The sequence below is a fragment of the Pygocentrus nattereri genome, chromosome 27 (assembly GCF_015220715.1).
Source record: "Pygocentrus nattereri isolate fPygNat1 chromosome 27, fPygNat1.pri, whole genome shotgun sequence".
NCBI lineage: Eukaryota > Metazoa > Chordata > Actinopteri > Characiformes > Serrasalmidae > Pygocentrus > Pygocentrus nattereri.
The window spans coordinates 8,685,474-8,700,804 of NC_051237.1; the positions used below are offsets into that span (position 1 = coordinate 8,685,474).

General features: G+C 38.9%; 1 protein-coding gene across 2 annotated transcripts in view; it reads left to right on the forward strand.

Moving 5' to 3' along the window:
• The window catches only part of vps50 (VPS50 EARP/GARPII complex subunit), a 154,815-nt gene that overhangs the window by 16,291 nt on the left and 123,193 nt on the right, over positions 1-15,331 (forward strand). For both annotated transcript variants that reach the window (XM_017694832.2, XM_017694841.2), the window contains exon 5: positions 8,178-8,231. In XM_017694832.2, coding sequence (XP_017550321.1) covers positions 8,178-8,231 — 54 coding nt within the window. The remainder of the gene's footprint in view (positions 1-8,177; positions 8,232-15,331) is intronic.

The window sequence follows — 15,331 nt, forward strand, 5'->3', positions numbered from 1 at the left end:
GTAAATATGACGGTAGATTAATTTTCAAACTGGGATCAAATGTTAAAGCAAGTAAAGTAAATGTTAAAGTCAAAGTACAGAAGGGCTTGATTTTGATTTCCTGGCTGGGTGAACAGGTTCCTTTCTGTGTGGAATTTGCACATTCTACCCATGTCTGTGTGTTTCCAGTCCAGGGTGTTTTCTGCCTTCTGCCCAGTGAGCACTGGGACAGGCTCCAGCACCAATTGCCACTCAGGAGGATAAGCGATTTAGATGATGAATGAATACATTTTCATAAAAGGCTTTTGACGTTACATATTGTTGTCTGAGAGCCATTAACACTGATATCCTGTGCTGCCACAGTTCAGGAGCTTTCGTATGCCTTCAGGAGACTAGCATTTATTACGTTACCAAAGTACTGCGTTCTGTTAATGCATTTCTTATCATGCGGAACTTCTGGCTCTCCATTGAACATGGACAGATTTTCCTGTTATTTCACTCTATAGATGAGGTCTGGTAGCCTGGCCACTGTCACTTCAGAAGAATTGCTCAATCTGATGTGCATTTTGGTTTGCAGGGGTGTTAAAACAAATGTGCCATTGAAATAGTGTGCAAGGTTTGTATGGTTTGTGTTCCACTACTGCATAGGAGTCAGCCTGTAGAGACAGTAACTCTACTATTCACAGCCTCCAATCCACATAAGTTCACTGATATCTGTACAGTATGTTTCTTTCCATAAAAGTGATTAACAACAGCATTTTATCCAGTTTTGTGGTAGTTCACTGTGATATAGGACTGTGCGAAAGGGAGAGATGACGGTTCATTTCTTTAAGTCAAAGGAAAATAAGAGAAAACAAAAAAAAAAAACTTTTCTAAGACTGGAGTTCAAAAAATTACTAAGAGATACAGAGAAAATGAGACTCCTAACAACATGCAAGACCTGGTAGACCACCAAGGCTGTCAACATTAGATAAACAGTACTTAGTTTTCATTTTTGAGAAAGAGGAGAAAATTAAGCTCCACTCTTGCTTTTGATGTGAACAATCCACAGGTTTTTCTGTCCATCCTTTGCTCTATGAGAAGACAACTCAACACTATGAGTCTGAAAGGATGTAGAGCTATGCAGAAGTCATTACTGAGAAGGAAATTGACAAAAATAAAGTAGTTGCAGATTTTCTTTAAATAATGGGTTGACCACCCCAGAGTCCAGACCTCTGATTACTTGGATTATGTGAACAGAAAATACCACCAAGAAAAACATCTTTTCAGATTTTTGAAGCAAGTCTCCTGAAAAGCATAGGAGCTGTACTAAAGGCAAAGGAAGGACATACTAAATATGGAAAGTCTGACTCTCTGTATTTACTCTTTAATTGGGAAATTAAGTTAATGAATGGTGGTATGTGACTTTTGCACTTTTGACTTTTTGTACTGAATACTCCAAATGATTTCATAATTGGAGATGTATTTTTATGTTTAACAGTGGGTTTGCCACTCACCGTTAAGTACACATGTAGACGTGATCACATGCAGTCAGAAAGTGACTGAGAGAGAGACCAGAGTCGAGTTGTTCTGTGATGAAATGGCAGATGATTTAACATCATCTGAAAGGTGAGGTTGAGGAAGATCTTTGCTGCTATCTTTGCTGATGCATTTTTAGTAAGTTGCTTTCCAGTTTTGGTGGCTTGAATGATCTCAGCTCTAATCCTTCATACAAAAATGGTGTGTCAAACCATTCAGAACGACTTTAACATCTTAAACATTTAGTTATGCCGGCATTTATGCTGCCACAAAACACTGCTACTCCTTGTCTGAGTAGCATTCAGTAGTCTTTGCAACAAAAATACTTAAAGCGCTCTCCACTATGAACCATGCTTGACTTCATCATGCTTTGGGAGCAACTAAGGATGGAGTCTAGAGCTCTTATTCTCTCCTAGCTAATTACAGCACATAGTATAGCAAACAAGCGTGGCCAGAGTTTGTGCTTTGACCACTTGTGCCACTTGGGGGCAGTATGAACTTGAAGCCTTTACCCATGTTCTACCACAAGATCATGTTGGGTATTCTGTCATCATCACAGTCTGTAAGCTGTAGCTGGAGTCCGGAATCTGCTGTATGTGAAGTGGCCCTTCCATATGCTGCATTTCTGGCCATGCTGTATGTGTCATACTCAATTAGAGTGTTTGCCACATCCCAGTCAGTCACTCGAGGCTCTGTGCATGAATGCATGCCATGCGTGTGTGTGAGAAACATGACTTTTCTCTTGACTTGGGGTGATCCGGAGTTCATTCATGTCTGGTAGTTATAGCAGTGAGGATCAGAGACAAGGATGAGTCATATAGATGTTTGAAGGGAAAATGTAAGTCTTTTTTCTAGCTGCTGTTTGTCTGAGGCGTTTTCTCACACATTGCTGTCAGCACATGGCCCAGTCAGCTGTGTGCAGGGTGATGAATAAAGACCCCTGGGCCTACAGGGGAGTGTATGTGTTTGATTTTGTTTGTGTGTGTGTGTGCGCGAGTGCGTGTTGTCAGCAGGCTGCTCGGGGCTTGAGAGTCAGTTGGGCAGTTGCTCTGCCTTTTTCTACGCTTCCCTTCAAACATCTCAACATAAATTTTACTCATTATGCTCTCATCCTTGATATCTCACTCTGTGGGCAGAAAATGCTTTCTGCTAATGTAGATCATCAGTTGTAGTGAATATTTGAATATTGATTTTTTTTTTTTTTTTTTACAGTACTGTACAGATTCTACAGTATTGTGTGAAAGTCTTAGGCACCCAAGACACATTTTCAAAATCTATTTATTTGTGCAGCATGTGTTTATTTGCTGAGAAAAGTGTTTAAAATTATACATATTAATTAATAAGTACACACACTATATATATATATATATATATATATATATATATATATATATATATATTATATACTGCTCAAAAAATAAAGGGAACACTCAAATAACACATTCTAGATCTGAATGAATGAAATATTCTCATTGAATACTTTGTTCTGTACAAAGTTGAATGTGCTGACAACAAAATCACACAAAAATGATCAATGGAAATCAAATGTATTATCCAATGGAGGCCTGGATTTGGAGTCACACACAAAATTAAAGTGGAAAAACGCACTACAGGCTGATCCAACTTTGATGTGATGTCCTTAAAACAAGTCAAAATGAGGCTCAGTATTGTGTGTGGCCTCCACGTGCCTGTATGACCTCCCTACAATGCCTGGGCATGCTCCTGATGAGGTGGCAGATGGTCTCCTGAGGGATCTCCTCCCAGACCTGGACTAAAGCATCCGCCAACTCCTGGACAGTCTGTGGTGCAACGTTTCATGGGGGGATGTCCCAGATGTGCTCAATCGGATTCAGGTCTGGGGAACGGAGTCCATAGTCCATAGCTTCAATGCCTTCATCTTGCAGGAACTGCTGACACACTCCAGCCACATGAGGTCTAGCACTGTCCTGCATTAGGAGGAATCCAAGGCCAACCGCACCAGCATATGGTCTCACAAGTGGTCTGAGGATCTCATCTCAGTACCTAATGGCAGTCAGGCTACCTCTGGTGAGCACATGGAGGGCTGTGCAGCCCTCCAAAGAAATGCCACCCCACACCATTGCTGACCCACTGCCAAACCAGCTGAAGGATGTTGCAGGCAGCAGATCGCTCTCCACGGTGTCTCCAGACTCTGTCACATCTGTCACATGTGCTCAGTGTGAACCTGCTTTCATCTGTGAAGAGCACAGGGCGCCAGTGGCGAATTTGCCAATCCTGGTGTTTTCTGGCAAATGCCAAGCGTCCTGCACAGTGTTGGGCTGTGAGCACAACCCCCATCTGTGGACGTCGGGCCTCCATCCTCATGGAGTCTGTTTCTAACCGTTTGTGCAGACACATGCACATTTGTGGCCTGCTGGAGGTCATTTTGCAGGGCCCTGTCAGTGCTCCTCCTGTTCCTCCTTGCACAAAGGCGGAGGTAGCGGTCCTGGTGTACTGGCCTGTCTCCTGGTAGCACCTCCAACCTCTGGACACTACGCTGACAGACACAGCAAACCTTCTTGCCACAGCTCGCATTGATGTGCCATCCTGGATGAGCTGCACTACCTGAGCCACTTGTGTGGGTTGTAGAGTCCGTCTCATGCTACCACGAGTGTGAAAGCACCACCAACATTCAAAAATGACCAAAACATCAGCCAGAAAGCAGAAAGGTACTGAGAAGTGGTCTGTGGTCCCCACCTGCAGAACCACTCCTTTATTGAGTGTGTCTTGCTAATTGCCAGTAATGTCCAGCTGTTGTCTATTCCATTTACACAACAGCATGTGAAATTGATTGTCAATCAGTGTTGCTTCCTAAGTGGACAGTTTGATTTCACAGATGTTTGATTTACTTGGAGTTATATTGTGTTGTTTAAGTGTTCCCTTTATTTTTTTGAGCTGTGTGTGTGTGTGTGTGCGTGTGTGTATGTATGTATATATATATATATATATATATATATATATATATATATATATATATATATATATATATATATATATATAAAATCAAATCACATTTATTTGTATAGCGCTTTTTACAACGGATGTTGTCACAAAGCAGCTTTACAGAATTTCAGAAAAGAAAAAGTTTCAAGAGAACTGTAAGAATGTACAGAAACCCCCCAGTGGGCAAGCCAGGGGCAACAGTGGCAAGGAAAAACTCCCTCAGAACTGAGGAAGAAACCTTGGGAGGAACCAGGCTCACCAGGGGGGACCCATCCTCCTCTGGTCAGACTACCTACAAGTGATTATATTACTAATATTAACAGCAGTAATATTGGTATTAGGAATAACTAGGAGTCTATGAGAACATCAGCGTAGGGTGGGCAGCTCATCCAAGGTAGATGAAATGGCCCCATATTATATGTAGTTAAAGAGTGGTGGCTGTGAAGGTGTCAATGAAGAATATGGACCCAAGAAATTCTTGTTACTTTTTATTGTTTTTATGTTTATTTGAATTATGAATATGACATTATTCTAATGTATATTGTGATAAACCCACTGTAGATTGTTTAAAAATTTGCTTAGATGCCAAGAACTTTCGCACAGTACTGTATCTATCCTTACATCCACCCAACATCCATACATCCATCCATTAGTACATCCTTTTGTCCATTCGTACATCCATCCATTCATCCGCACATGCATCTCTCCAGTATATTGTCTTGGTGCTTGCTTCTAAACTCGCAGTATTTGCTTTGAATATATTAAGGAATTAGTAGTATGTTTCTAAGAATAATAATTGACTGATTGAAATTTACATATCTGATTCCCCTCCCCATGTGTGATTTCTGGGCCCATGTGGCAGCATCAGCAGAGAGAAAGTGTGTGTCATTAGGGAGCTGGAAGTCTTTCCTCCAGCAAAGCTAACAGACACTTCTGACACTTCTCTGGCAACAGCTCATCAGTGAGCTAATTGCTTGTCTGCCGTGTGATTGTCTCTCAGATTAAGTTAGTCAGGGGTTCATTTTTAGGTGGGAGGGGAGTCTTTCATTCTTGCAAAGTTCCAGCTAAGTGCTTTTACTTCTGCTGTACCTGGGTGTGTGGCTTTCTGTGTCATGTGTTTTATGCTGTTACTGGCTTTTAAATTAGTTCAATTAATTTAATGAGAAATTAAAAATATTGGCACAAGGACACAACTAAAGCCCTGTATGCTGAGCATTACCTTTGCACAGAATCCTCCTGTTTCCTTTTGTGTGAAATGTCATTTGTATTGGTGAAGGAAACAGATTAAAGTTGATGGCGTGCTGAAAGCTGGTCTTGTGTGAGGGTGGTGAATAATAGAAATGTCTGCACCATTCAGGTTAGTCCTGCTGCACTCACAGCCTGTGCATTTAGCCTCTGTCAGAGTCAGTTGTTGGGCTGACAATGTCAGGATGTGGGCCATACATATGCATGCATGCATGCATGCGCACACACACACAGGCACAGATGAATGTGTATATGTACGTGTGTAAAAGAAAGAAATCATTGTACCTGTTGCCCACTGAGTGGACCTTGGCCTAAAACAAACACAGCACATTTGTAAGCAGCGCAATAATTATGCACACTCCCACACACAACTACTTGAATCCAGCCTGCAATAAATTTGTATTGATCCACTCTTATCAGCCAGTGAAGAAAGCCCCATGATGCTCTCTGAGTGCTAGCCCCTATTGACCAGGTACTTACAGATGTATTAGTGCTTTTGGCGTGTGTGTGTTTGTGAAGTAAAGTTTTATTTGTAGTTTATTTGTTTGTCTGGAAGTGGTGGTATTAGCATTTATGGGCTTTAAAGTGTTGATGCAAAGCTAGAAAGCCAGGCTGGGTAGAGCGTTGGTGCATGCCATGTTTCATTTGTTCCTGATTAGTCATCCTTTCTAATGAGGAATCTCATTGTCAAATGCAGAGAAGCTTAGGGAGATGAACCTGAGCCTTGTTTGTTTGCAGTTGTGAAAGATAAGAGATGAAAATGGTGTAAGGCACATAATGAAGTCTTTTAGGCTGTCTACCTGTCTCTGTTAGTCTGCATGTCATTCAGAATCTTTCAATGCCGATATCAATGCAGATACTTTGGCTTTAATTCCTAAGCAATATTTTTCTTTTGAATCAAAACAAATATTGTGTGCAAAATCTGATTTTAGAAAATGACCTAACAGCCTTTTGCAATTGTTTTAGCAGTAATTCAAATAGAACAATCTGTAACAAAAGCTCCATTCATATTGTTGTTCCCAGCAGTGATTTGAAGAATTCAGCACTGCTATTTATATTTGTGCTTTTTGTTCAACAGGCTGCAAATGTTAATAGCATGGTTATCAGCCAGTCACCAGTCTGGATTTTGGAACTAGCATGCTTCTTGGCTCCATGATGCAAAGCCTTAATCTCCATGGCTTTGTTTCTGTAGGATTAGGTTCAGCTTATTCTGGAATGGTCATTTTTCATACAGATATGAATGACCAATAGGTGGTGCAAAGAGCCTGATTGAAGGTGATGGCTACCCTCCTGGTCTGAGGTGGTGACATTTCTGTTTTGACTGTGTGCATTCTGCAAGAGTTAACTGGTTCCCTCAGGCCCGATTTACAGAGTTCTGTTTTCACCCTGTATTTATCTTGTTGGTTTAGAGGTCAGCTGATTTGTGAACAAGTAGACAGAGAACAGTTTCATTTTCCTTAGGGTGGTCTGTCTGTTTGTCTGTCTGTCTTCTCTCTCTACATCTGCTGTCTGAACAGCTGCACACACTTCCACACACACTCCGTCGCCACTCTGGCCTGTCATTCATTGTTTCTGTCTGTGAGGTTGCTATAGATTTGCACTTTCACAGCCATATTCATCAGCACACTGATCCCATGTTGCATCATCAGATGGGCTCCCAATACAAGATTTGAGTGACCTTGTCAGAAGTGTCTACATCACCTGTCTTGATACTTTTTGAAAGTCTTACCTGTGAAGAAACTTGAAATATAGTGAAGTTGGCTGTAAACTGAGCGATAACTGGTAATGGGCTTTTCTCTACATAATTCATGGCCCCTGAACTTTTAACTTACTCTGTTACTCTCTTAAACCCAAGCACATCTGTACCAATTGTACAAGTAGAAAACCCACTAGTCACTTTCAGTAATTAATTTAAAAAGACATACTGTTATACTGATTTCTCACCCACTCTGTGCTGCTTATATTCCCAGTTGAGGTTACACTGCCATTGCAGGTAGCACATGTGCATGCAAATTATGTACAAACATCGATAATCTATATAGAGGAAATAATGCAAATAACAAAATCCTATAATAATATAATATAATAATTTAATTTAAATTGCAGTGCATTACACTGCTGTGTTACAGGGAAAAGTAATCACATCACTGTAACGCATCACATTACTGTAAGTTATCACATTACTTAATATTGCACAGCATTACCCCCAACACTGTCATGTACCACCATGTTCTAGAATGACACTGGTAGGAAGCAGCAACTAAATGAACAGCACTTTATCATGGATTTTACTGATTATCCTTGGTTTATCTGCAAAACAATCAGTACTTGTACCAGCAAAGTAATTGTGATGAACAGATTGAAGAGTGTTCTGTTCATGGAGCGTGAAAGGGGTTTAAAATGCTTAGAACATGTTTTAATAAATTTTCCATCCCACTGAGAGAGATTCATCTTTGACTTATCTTCTTGTACAGGTGTCGAAAAAAGTTGCAGACCTCATTCTAGAGAAACAGCCGTCCTACGTTAAGGTAAGATTTTGTCTTCACCTCTGAGGAAAAAGCACATTTAAGAAAATAAGCCAATTTGTAAGAATGTATCTAACTATCTTACTGCTTTTCACCCCATTTGAATTCTCTGGATGTTGACAATTAACTTACCTTAACTTAACTACTTACAGTCTTCCTATTTTTTTATGCTGTCATTAGAAGTGTGGCCTGCTGTTAGACTCTTGAAGATTGCATGCATTCTGCTGATTTAGCCCCGTCAATCATGGAAAAAGATAACTGCGTAGCCCCCCCATCTGATTTACTGTTACTATGGTAATAATTGCTCTAAGCCGTGCCTTGACTTGAAAAATGATATTCTGGAATGTTTGTGCTCCTCTATGTAACATTAACCCTCTTGTTGTGATTCGCACGTTGTATGACTGGCAGACCTGTAAGTGAGTGTTTTTTATCTCAATTCTTCATTTCCATGTGTTTTTGGGATCAAAGCAGAACAAGAAGATAGAATTAAATAGCTGTGTCCACTTGCTTCCGGCTCTCTCCCCCCATGTCACTAACAGGATCACTTTGAGATTTCTCTTGCAAGTTATTTATGGCCACACTAGTCAGGCTTTGATCAAGAAATGATAGGATTTTTTACTGTGCTGTGTTAGACCACGTTGTGGATTCTGCTCTGTTTCCTACCTGTGCGTTACCGCCTTACTGAAATTTGTTCTCAGCTTCTGCTAGTCGCCTTTTAATGTTAATGGAAATACAACAATAAAAACTTCCCTTTCTTACGAATCCTTTAGGACAGAGATCTCGTCCTGGAGGGCTGGGCTGCTTAAGTACACCTTCTAATGGCATTTTCCACCGGCACAGTACAGTTACAAAAATTTGGTTACGCATCTTGTCATCATTCACACTGCAACGTGTATTGTTGATGCTGCTGTAGTTTGTAATTGCTGTTGAATGTACCTCATTGTTTTGAGATTAACAATGTTAATACTTTTTGTAAAGTTTCTAAATGCACTGGTCACTTGCCAGTCTATACAGTCTGTGTATGAAAAGTATGCTGCCTTTTGAATTCACTGTTTCTGTGGTGTCACAGAAAACGACTCATTTACATATATCTTCCTGTTCAGCCTACAGAAGTTTAGCCTATTCTATAGATAGATAGATAGATAGATAGATAGATAGATAGATAGATAATATAAAATAAAATAAAAATTTATTTTTATTTTTTTTAATTATTAAATGAGGCACAATACAGAACAGTTTATTTACACATCAGTCTTAAAGGGACAGGAAAGAAAACAGCTTGTTTAATTCTAAGATATTAAGATTGGTTGGAAAATGGTTATGTAAAAATGAATTGCACAACAAACATAAGTGGACTAAAAGGAAAAATATGAAGTGCAAGAAAAATGTAGGAAATGGGCCATTTAACAGTAGTGATGCCCATTACTCCAACTCCAGAGAACACCTTGTACTTTAGTGGTTATCTTGTATGATGGGAAATGGACACTTTACCAGAATAAGGGTAGTTCTGTGTCGTACTGCAATGTCTGGTGGATGAATCGTGTGTGTCCTGAGGAGAGAAATCAACAAACTGTGGTACTTGGGCACTTATGCTTTTACGACATCTGCTCTCTGTGTATTTTATTCTTACCTTGCTTGCATGGGCATTGTAGTCTGTAGATTAAATGACATAAAATTGTGTTTAAAAAATCCCATACCAACATAACGTGCCCTATAGCAAAGTGATCTAGATTTTCAGTTCTGAATGTGTTGGACACATTTGAGTTAGATTCCTGTGCACTATTTTGGTAAGTTGCCAAGAGAATGAAGTTGTTCTTGTCTATCGTGGTATTTGTTTGATTACTGATTGTGGCCTGTGATTCACAAAAGTGACCCAACTGGTGAGGTACCACTTCTTTAAAGAGTCCACTATGAAGACAATCACCAAAGGAGATCTGTTGTTGTTGTCTCTGAAGTGCTATTATCTTTAGAGTCTTACATTTTGTATTCTGTATTGCTAGGTAGTAAAATTGAGCCTTCGTGTATGTGGTGTGGGTGTTTGAGAGTTAGGTACCAGCCTTTTTACTGTGAATTACTGTCTTATTGAAATATGTTCTCAGCGTCATTGTTTTTTTCTGCTGATTGCCTTTTAATGTTCGTGGTCATAGAACAATAAAAATTCCCTTTCTTTCCTCAGCCAGTGTACTGGGCTTTAGCTTCACTAACCTTGTTCTCTGTGTTTCCCCTTTGGAAATCAGCCTGGTTTCTCATGCTGGACAATAACTCAGCAGGGTAGGCTGCTCTGACGTGTTCTCCCTGCTGATAGGCTGCCTGGGGCTTGACCCTGCGCGTGGTGGCAGCCAGTTTGCTGTTGATAGAGAGAGAAAAGGAGAGACTTGTACCCAAAACACTTTCAGGACGCTGTGTAATTTCCCCAGAAATACGTTTCTGCTGATGAAAGACATTGAACCTCGATACAGTTTATAGAAGGAAAACTGTTTAATGCTTGTTTTGTTTGTTATTGGAAATTTGGTCTGATAAATGAATTTTATTTTTGCATTATTTAAAATGAGAAGCCCATAATTAATTTAAGAAGTGATCTCTTAATTACAGATATTGAAAAGCATACAGTGCTTAATTTATGGATATTGGTAATGATTGGTAAATAATTATGCTTGTTTTGTCTTTAAATACAAGTTGAATTGCTCTAATGAAATAACTAGTTAAGTAGTGCATGCAACTTGCTTCTAGCTTATTCAGAGATGAAGGCCTATCCTGTTGAACAAAGTGGATCACAGGCTCAGTTTAATCAGTGATGACTAGCTGCTGTACCTCAGTGGAGTCTTGTGCCCTTTAAGCCATGTGACCTCAGTGACATTACACAGTCATGACATTGCCACTGCCACCCCAACCCACACTGACTTAGCCTAAACACATTCTGTACACTGCATGGCACTGGCAAGCTGTCAGCACCCACATGCTCTAATCAACTGATAACCTTACCATCGCCTTGACACACATGATGAGAAGCTCTGTGTTTACGTGTCACTGTGAAGGATAACAGAATGGTTCACTTTGGTGGAAATATGTAACCCTTTGCTAGAAAACATTAACCACCACACAGCACTTAAACACTACAGATTTCTTTGTGTGGTCAGTATGGACATCCTACTAGAATTCATGAAGGTCCAGCACAGCATTGTTTCTTATCTGTGTCCTTTTGATTTAGTGCAAGACATGTTGTCACAGAAGTAATGATAAAAATGATCTCTGAAGATTTCAAATGTTACACTGCCCCCTAACCACCGTTTGGGTGTTGCACAAAATTTGGTGCAGTCTAGATTGCACTTATTGACGACAGTGAATCACAACCAAATCTCCCATTCATTATCTGTGAAATCACTTGCTGACATCAATCAGTGGACATAATGTTACTCACATCAACACATTAGTGTTTATAAATGTGCTGTTTTGTGCTAAATGAAGGAGCAAGTTACAAGCTCTGTTCAGTTCCAAAAAATAAGATCTGACTAAAAAGCTTGAATTTCTTTGTGGGTCTGTATTGAAAGTACTGTTTTCTCTTGGGATTCTGTTTTTTTTTTTATTTTCCCATCATCTCCATCCACCAGTACAATCTGTATCAACAAAAAAATAAAGCATATTTTCTAGTAACTTTCAAATAATCAGAAAAAAGTCAGCCATGCAGTTCATATCAGAAACTTCGCTTTATACATAGCTGTTATATGTTTGTACTAGCGTGATGCTTGCTTCCATTAGCATCTATATTGAATTTCACTACTATTTTAGTGTCAAGGTAATTAGCTTCTTTTGTTTATTTTTCCAGGTGGGGTTTAGTACTTTGTGTATGCTGTAAACTTTAAAACTTGTAAAACGTGTGTGTGTGTGTGTGTGTGTGTGTATATTCTGGTAAAAGAATTCGGATGGAACTGTTCCTATAAAGAGAATGGTAATCAAATTGGCTAAGAAAAAAATAATACTAAAGTAACGATAATAATCATAATTTAGAAAAAGGCACAGTTCAAATTATATTTCATAATTTTTACTTCTTACTCTTTTTATGCCAAACCTACCTTTTTCCAAATTCATGATCTTTGTTGTTTAAAAACTTTTTTTTTTTAACATTTGCAGTCAGTTCAATAAATATCTAAAATTAACAAGGTTCTGTTATTCAAGCTTTCTACCACAACATATTGGATTACAAAAAAATATAATAAATAAATAAATATAAAAATAAATATAAGCTTAAAGTGCAAACTTTCAACTCAATACTTTCAGGTATTCACACCCAAATTGCAGCTAAAGTTGTAAGAATTCACGTCCAAAATGGGGTGTGTTTAGGAATTAGAGCTATTTTCATACATACATTTTTAGATTAGGTCTAGAGGGACTGTAATTCTCCTAACCAGTGAGTGGCAGTTGGTTTTCCTGGATTTTTCCATAAAATTGTACTTGTATTACTGTAAAAAACAGAAACTAACCTGCTTTTTCTAAACAGAACTAAAGTTGGAACCCTTAGAGAGCAGACCAAAACCAACAATTTTGGGCATTGTATTAATATGTGATAAAGAACTCTTTTCAAGATGTTTTTATCTTTGGAGACCACCATATAATGCATTATGTGCATCATAATTACTTGGTGATATAATTGGATTATTAAGGTTAAAATTATATAATAACACTGGAGTTATAAATATGTACATATTCCATTTCTGCTAAAAGAAATATAAATGTGGAAATAATAGTCTTCATTTGTGAATTATTACAAATCTGCTTTTGTTTCTCTACTGTCGCCTCTATGTTATGTTCCAGGTCGATCTTCTACTCTCTGAAACAGGTCATAAACTCCTGATTTATGTTTTTTCAAGTTATTCCAAAGATATTTTTCTCTTTCAGCATCCAGATTATTTTCATATCATAGATAACAGCTGTGTGTATGTCATTTATTTTCCTGTATGGAGATGATCATAAGTATGAAGCTGCTTCAGAGCATCTGCCTATTTATTGATAAGGGCCAGAAGTTAAGAGAAAAGGAAAAGAGCCATGAATACTGAGTACCTTAATATAAACCGTATTGACTGTTGCTCTGCTGTAGCTTGTTTCAGTCCAGTTAAGTTCTCAGCGGCTCAGAGTTTATTGGAGGGTCTGTACTGTGAATGCATTTTGAAATGTTGAAATAACTATTTTTTCTCAGGGGAAAATAGCTCTGCCACTGAGCTTAGCCATCGTCCTCTTGCCTCAAGCAACTGTCAGTAACTGTGAGCTCTTCTCTGTGATCTAGTCACGTGGCTGTTCTTTGGTCAGTGTGTAGTGTGTGATTCACGATACAGCTCACTGCAGCCTTTCTAGCTGCACTCAGGCCAGCAGAACAGGTGGGGTTGAGTTATTTAGACTGGGCTCTTTCAGCTTGAAAGTTTGTGTGAGAGTCCAGGTGCCTGACTGAACTGTGGCCTCTGTGGCTAATCCTGGCAGCCGTGTGGGTTCGTTTTGAGTTAATTACCCTAATGAGCCAGTTCTGAGTAGAGAATATAGGCAGGTGACGCACCAGGCCATGGCTGAATCTGTTCTGTGGGTTGGCGCACTGGGATAGGGTTTAAGCACTGTATGGGTAGATTGGCTGGGGTACTGATATGAGCCAAATGAGCCTACCCATGCATAAGGCTGTAAGTCACTCATTTTGGCAGGCTCTGAGTCGAGAAACCCATGAGCTTTTTCAAGAACCCAGTGAGTGACAGGTGCTACAGCTGGCCAGACTCCTCCTTTGACAAGGGCACTTCAGGAGACTGCTAATCAAATCACATATGCAGAGGAAAGAAGCTGCTCAGGTCAAACTCTGCTAACTGCTGCTTGAACTATTTTTGTTAATGGTGGAAATCATTAGAAGACCCTCGATATGAAATGATCATTATACTTGAGCCACAATACATCTGTTAGATGCTAATTGCATCGTCCTAAGATATATAGCACCGTATCGCTGCAATTATGCCTTTGAAGTGTTTATGGTTTGCTCGTCTCACTTCAGTTCACTTTACTTTTATTTGAGTAAAATAGAACTGAAGAAAACAAAGCAACACAAAATCTATTTCGTATTTACCTGATGTGCTTATTGAGAGTGATTTTACAATAGTAGGTGAATGATATGTTAGGAGTCTTGCTGAAAGACATATAGTGTTTGTCTTCCTTGCTAGTCTTCCACAGATCATCTTTATGTGGGGCTGGGGAGTTATCCACTATGCTGTCCAACCACTGAAACCAAGGAGTGAGTTTCCCAAAATGATTGGTATCATTAACATATAGGTTGGCTAAATCATCAACATATGAAGAATTTATGAGGTTCTTTAGTCAAGAAGTGCTTTGGGAAGCACTCGTATTACTATTCTCTACTTTATTCATATTAAATTAATGAAATAATTACACTTATGAAGCTTGTTCATAATAGGGGTGAAAGGATGCAGAAATCCAAGGCATTTTAGGTACGAGTTAGTATTTTTAATTGTTTGAAAAGCCATAGAAATAAGAAAAACAAACAGTAAATTAGGATTTTGGAAATGCATTTATTTTCTCCCTAACCTTATATATTCTAAATGATATGAACTGTATATCCTTTATACTCATTAGAATATAAGATTGTTGCTTATTAGATTGTTTATCTGTTCTCTGAAAAGACTACAGCCAGAAGGTTACCACACACTGGATGTGAAACACCACAGCAGATAATACAAAGTGCAGCTGTAGCAGATAGGAAGCATCATAGAAAAGTGCAGATAAACAACAAGTTAAAGTTAATTTTACACTCTTATCGATTTAATTGAATGAATCTTGTAGCATTGTTAAGTGGATTTGTCATGTTTTTGCTGTTGTAAGCTAAAGGGTATGAGATGACCTACGTTATGATGTGACTAGGCTATGTGACCTTAGCTGAGGTGAAAGCAGATTAGCATTTGATAATGCGCCATTGAGCATCAAAATGATTTCCTAAAACTCAGGATAAATGTTTAGTTTTTTGGTATTGTGGCTTGTGAAACACTTACTTTTTTTACGTTTAACTGGTTTCATTCTAATTAAGTGTTTGCTTATGGTAAGCTGACCTCTTATCAGAGATCAGA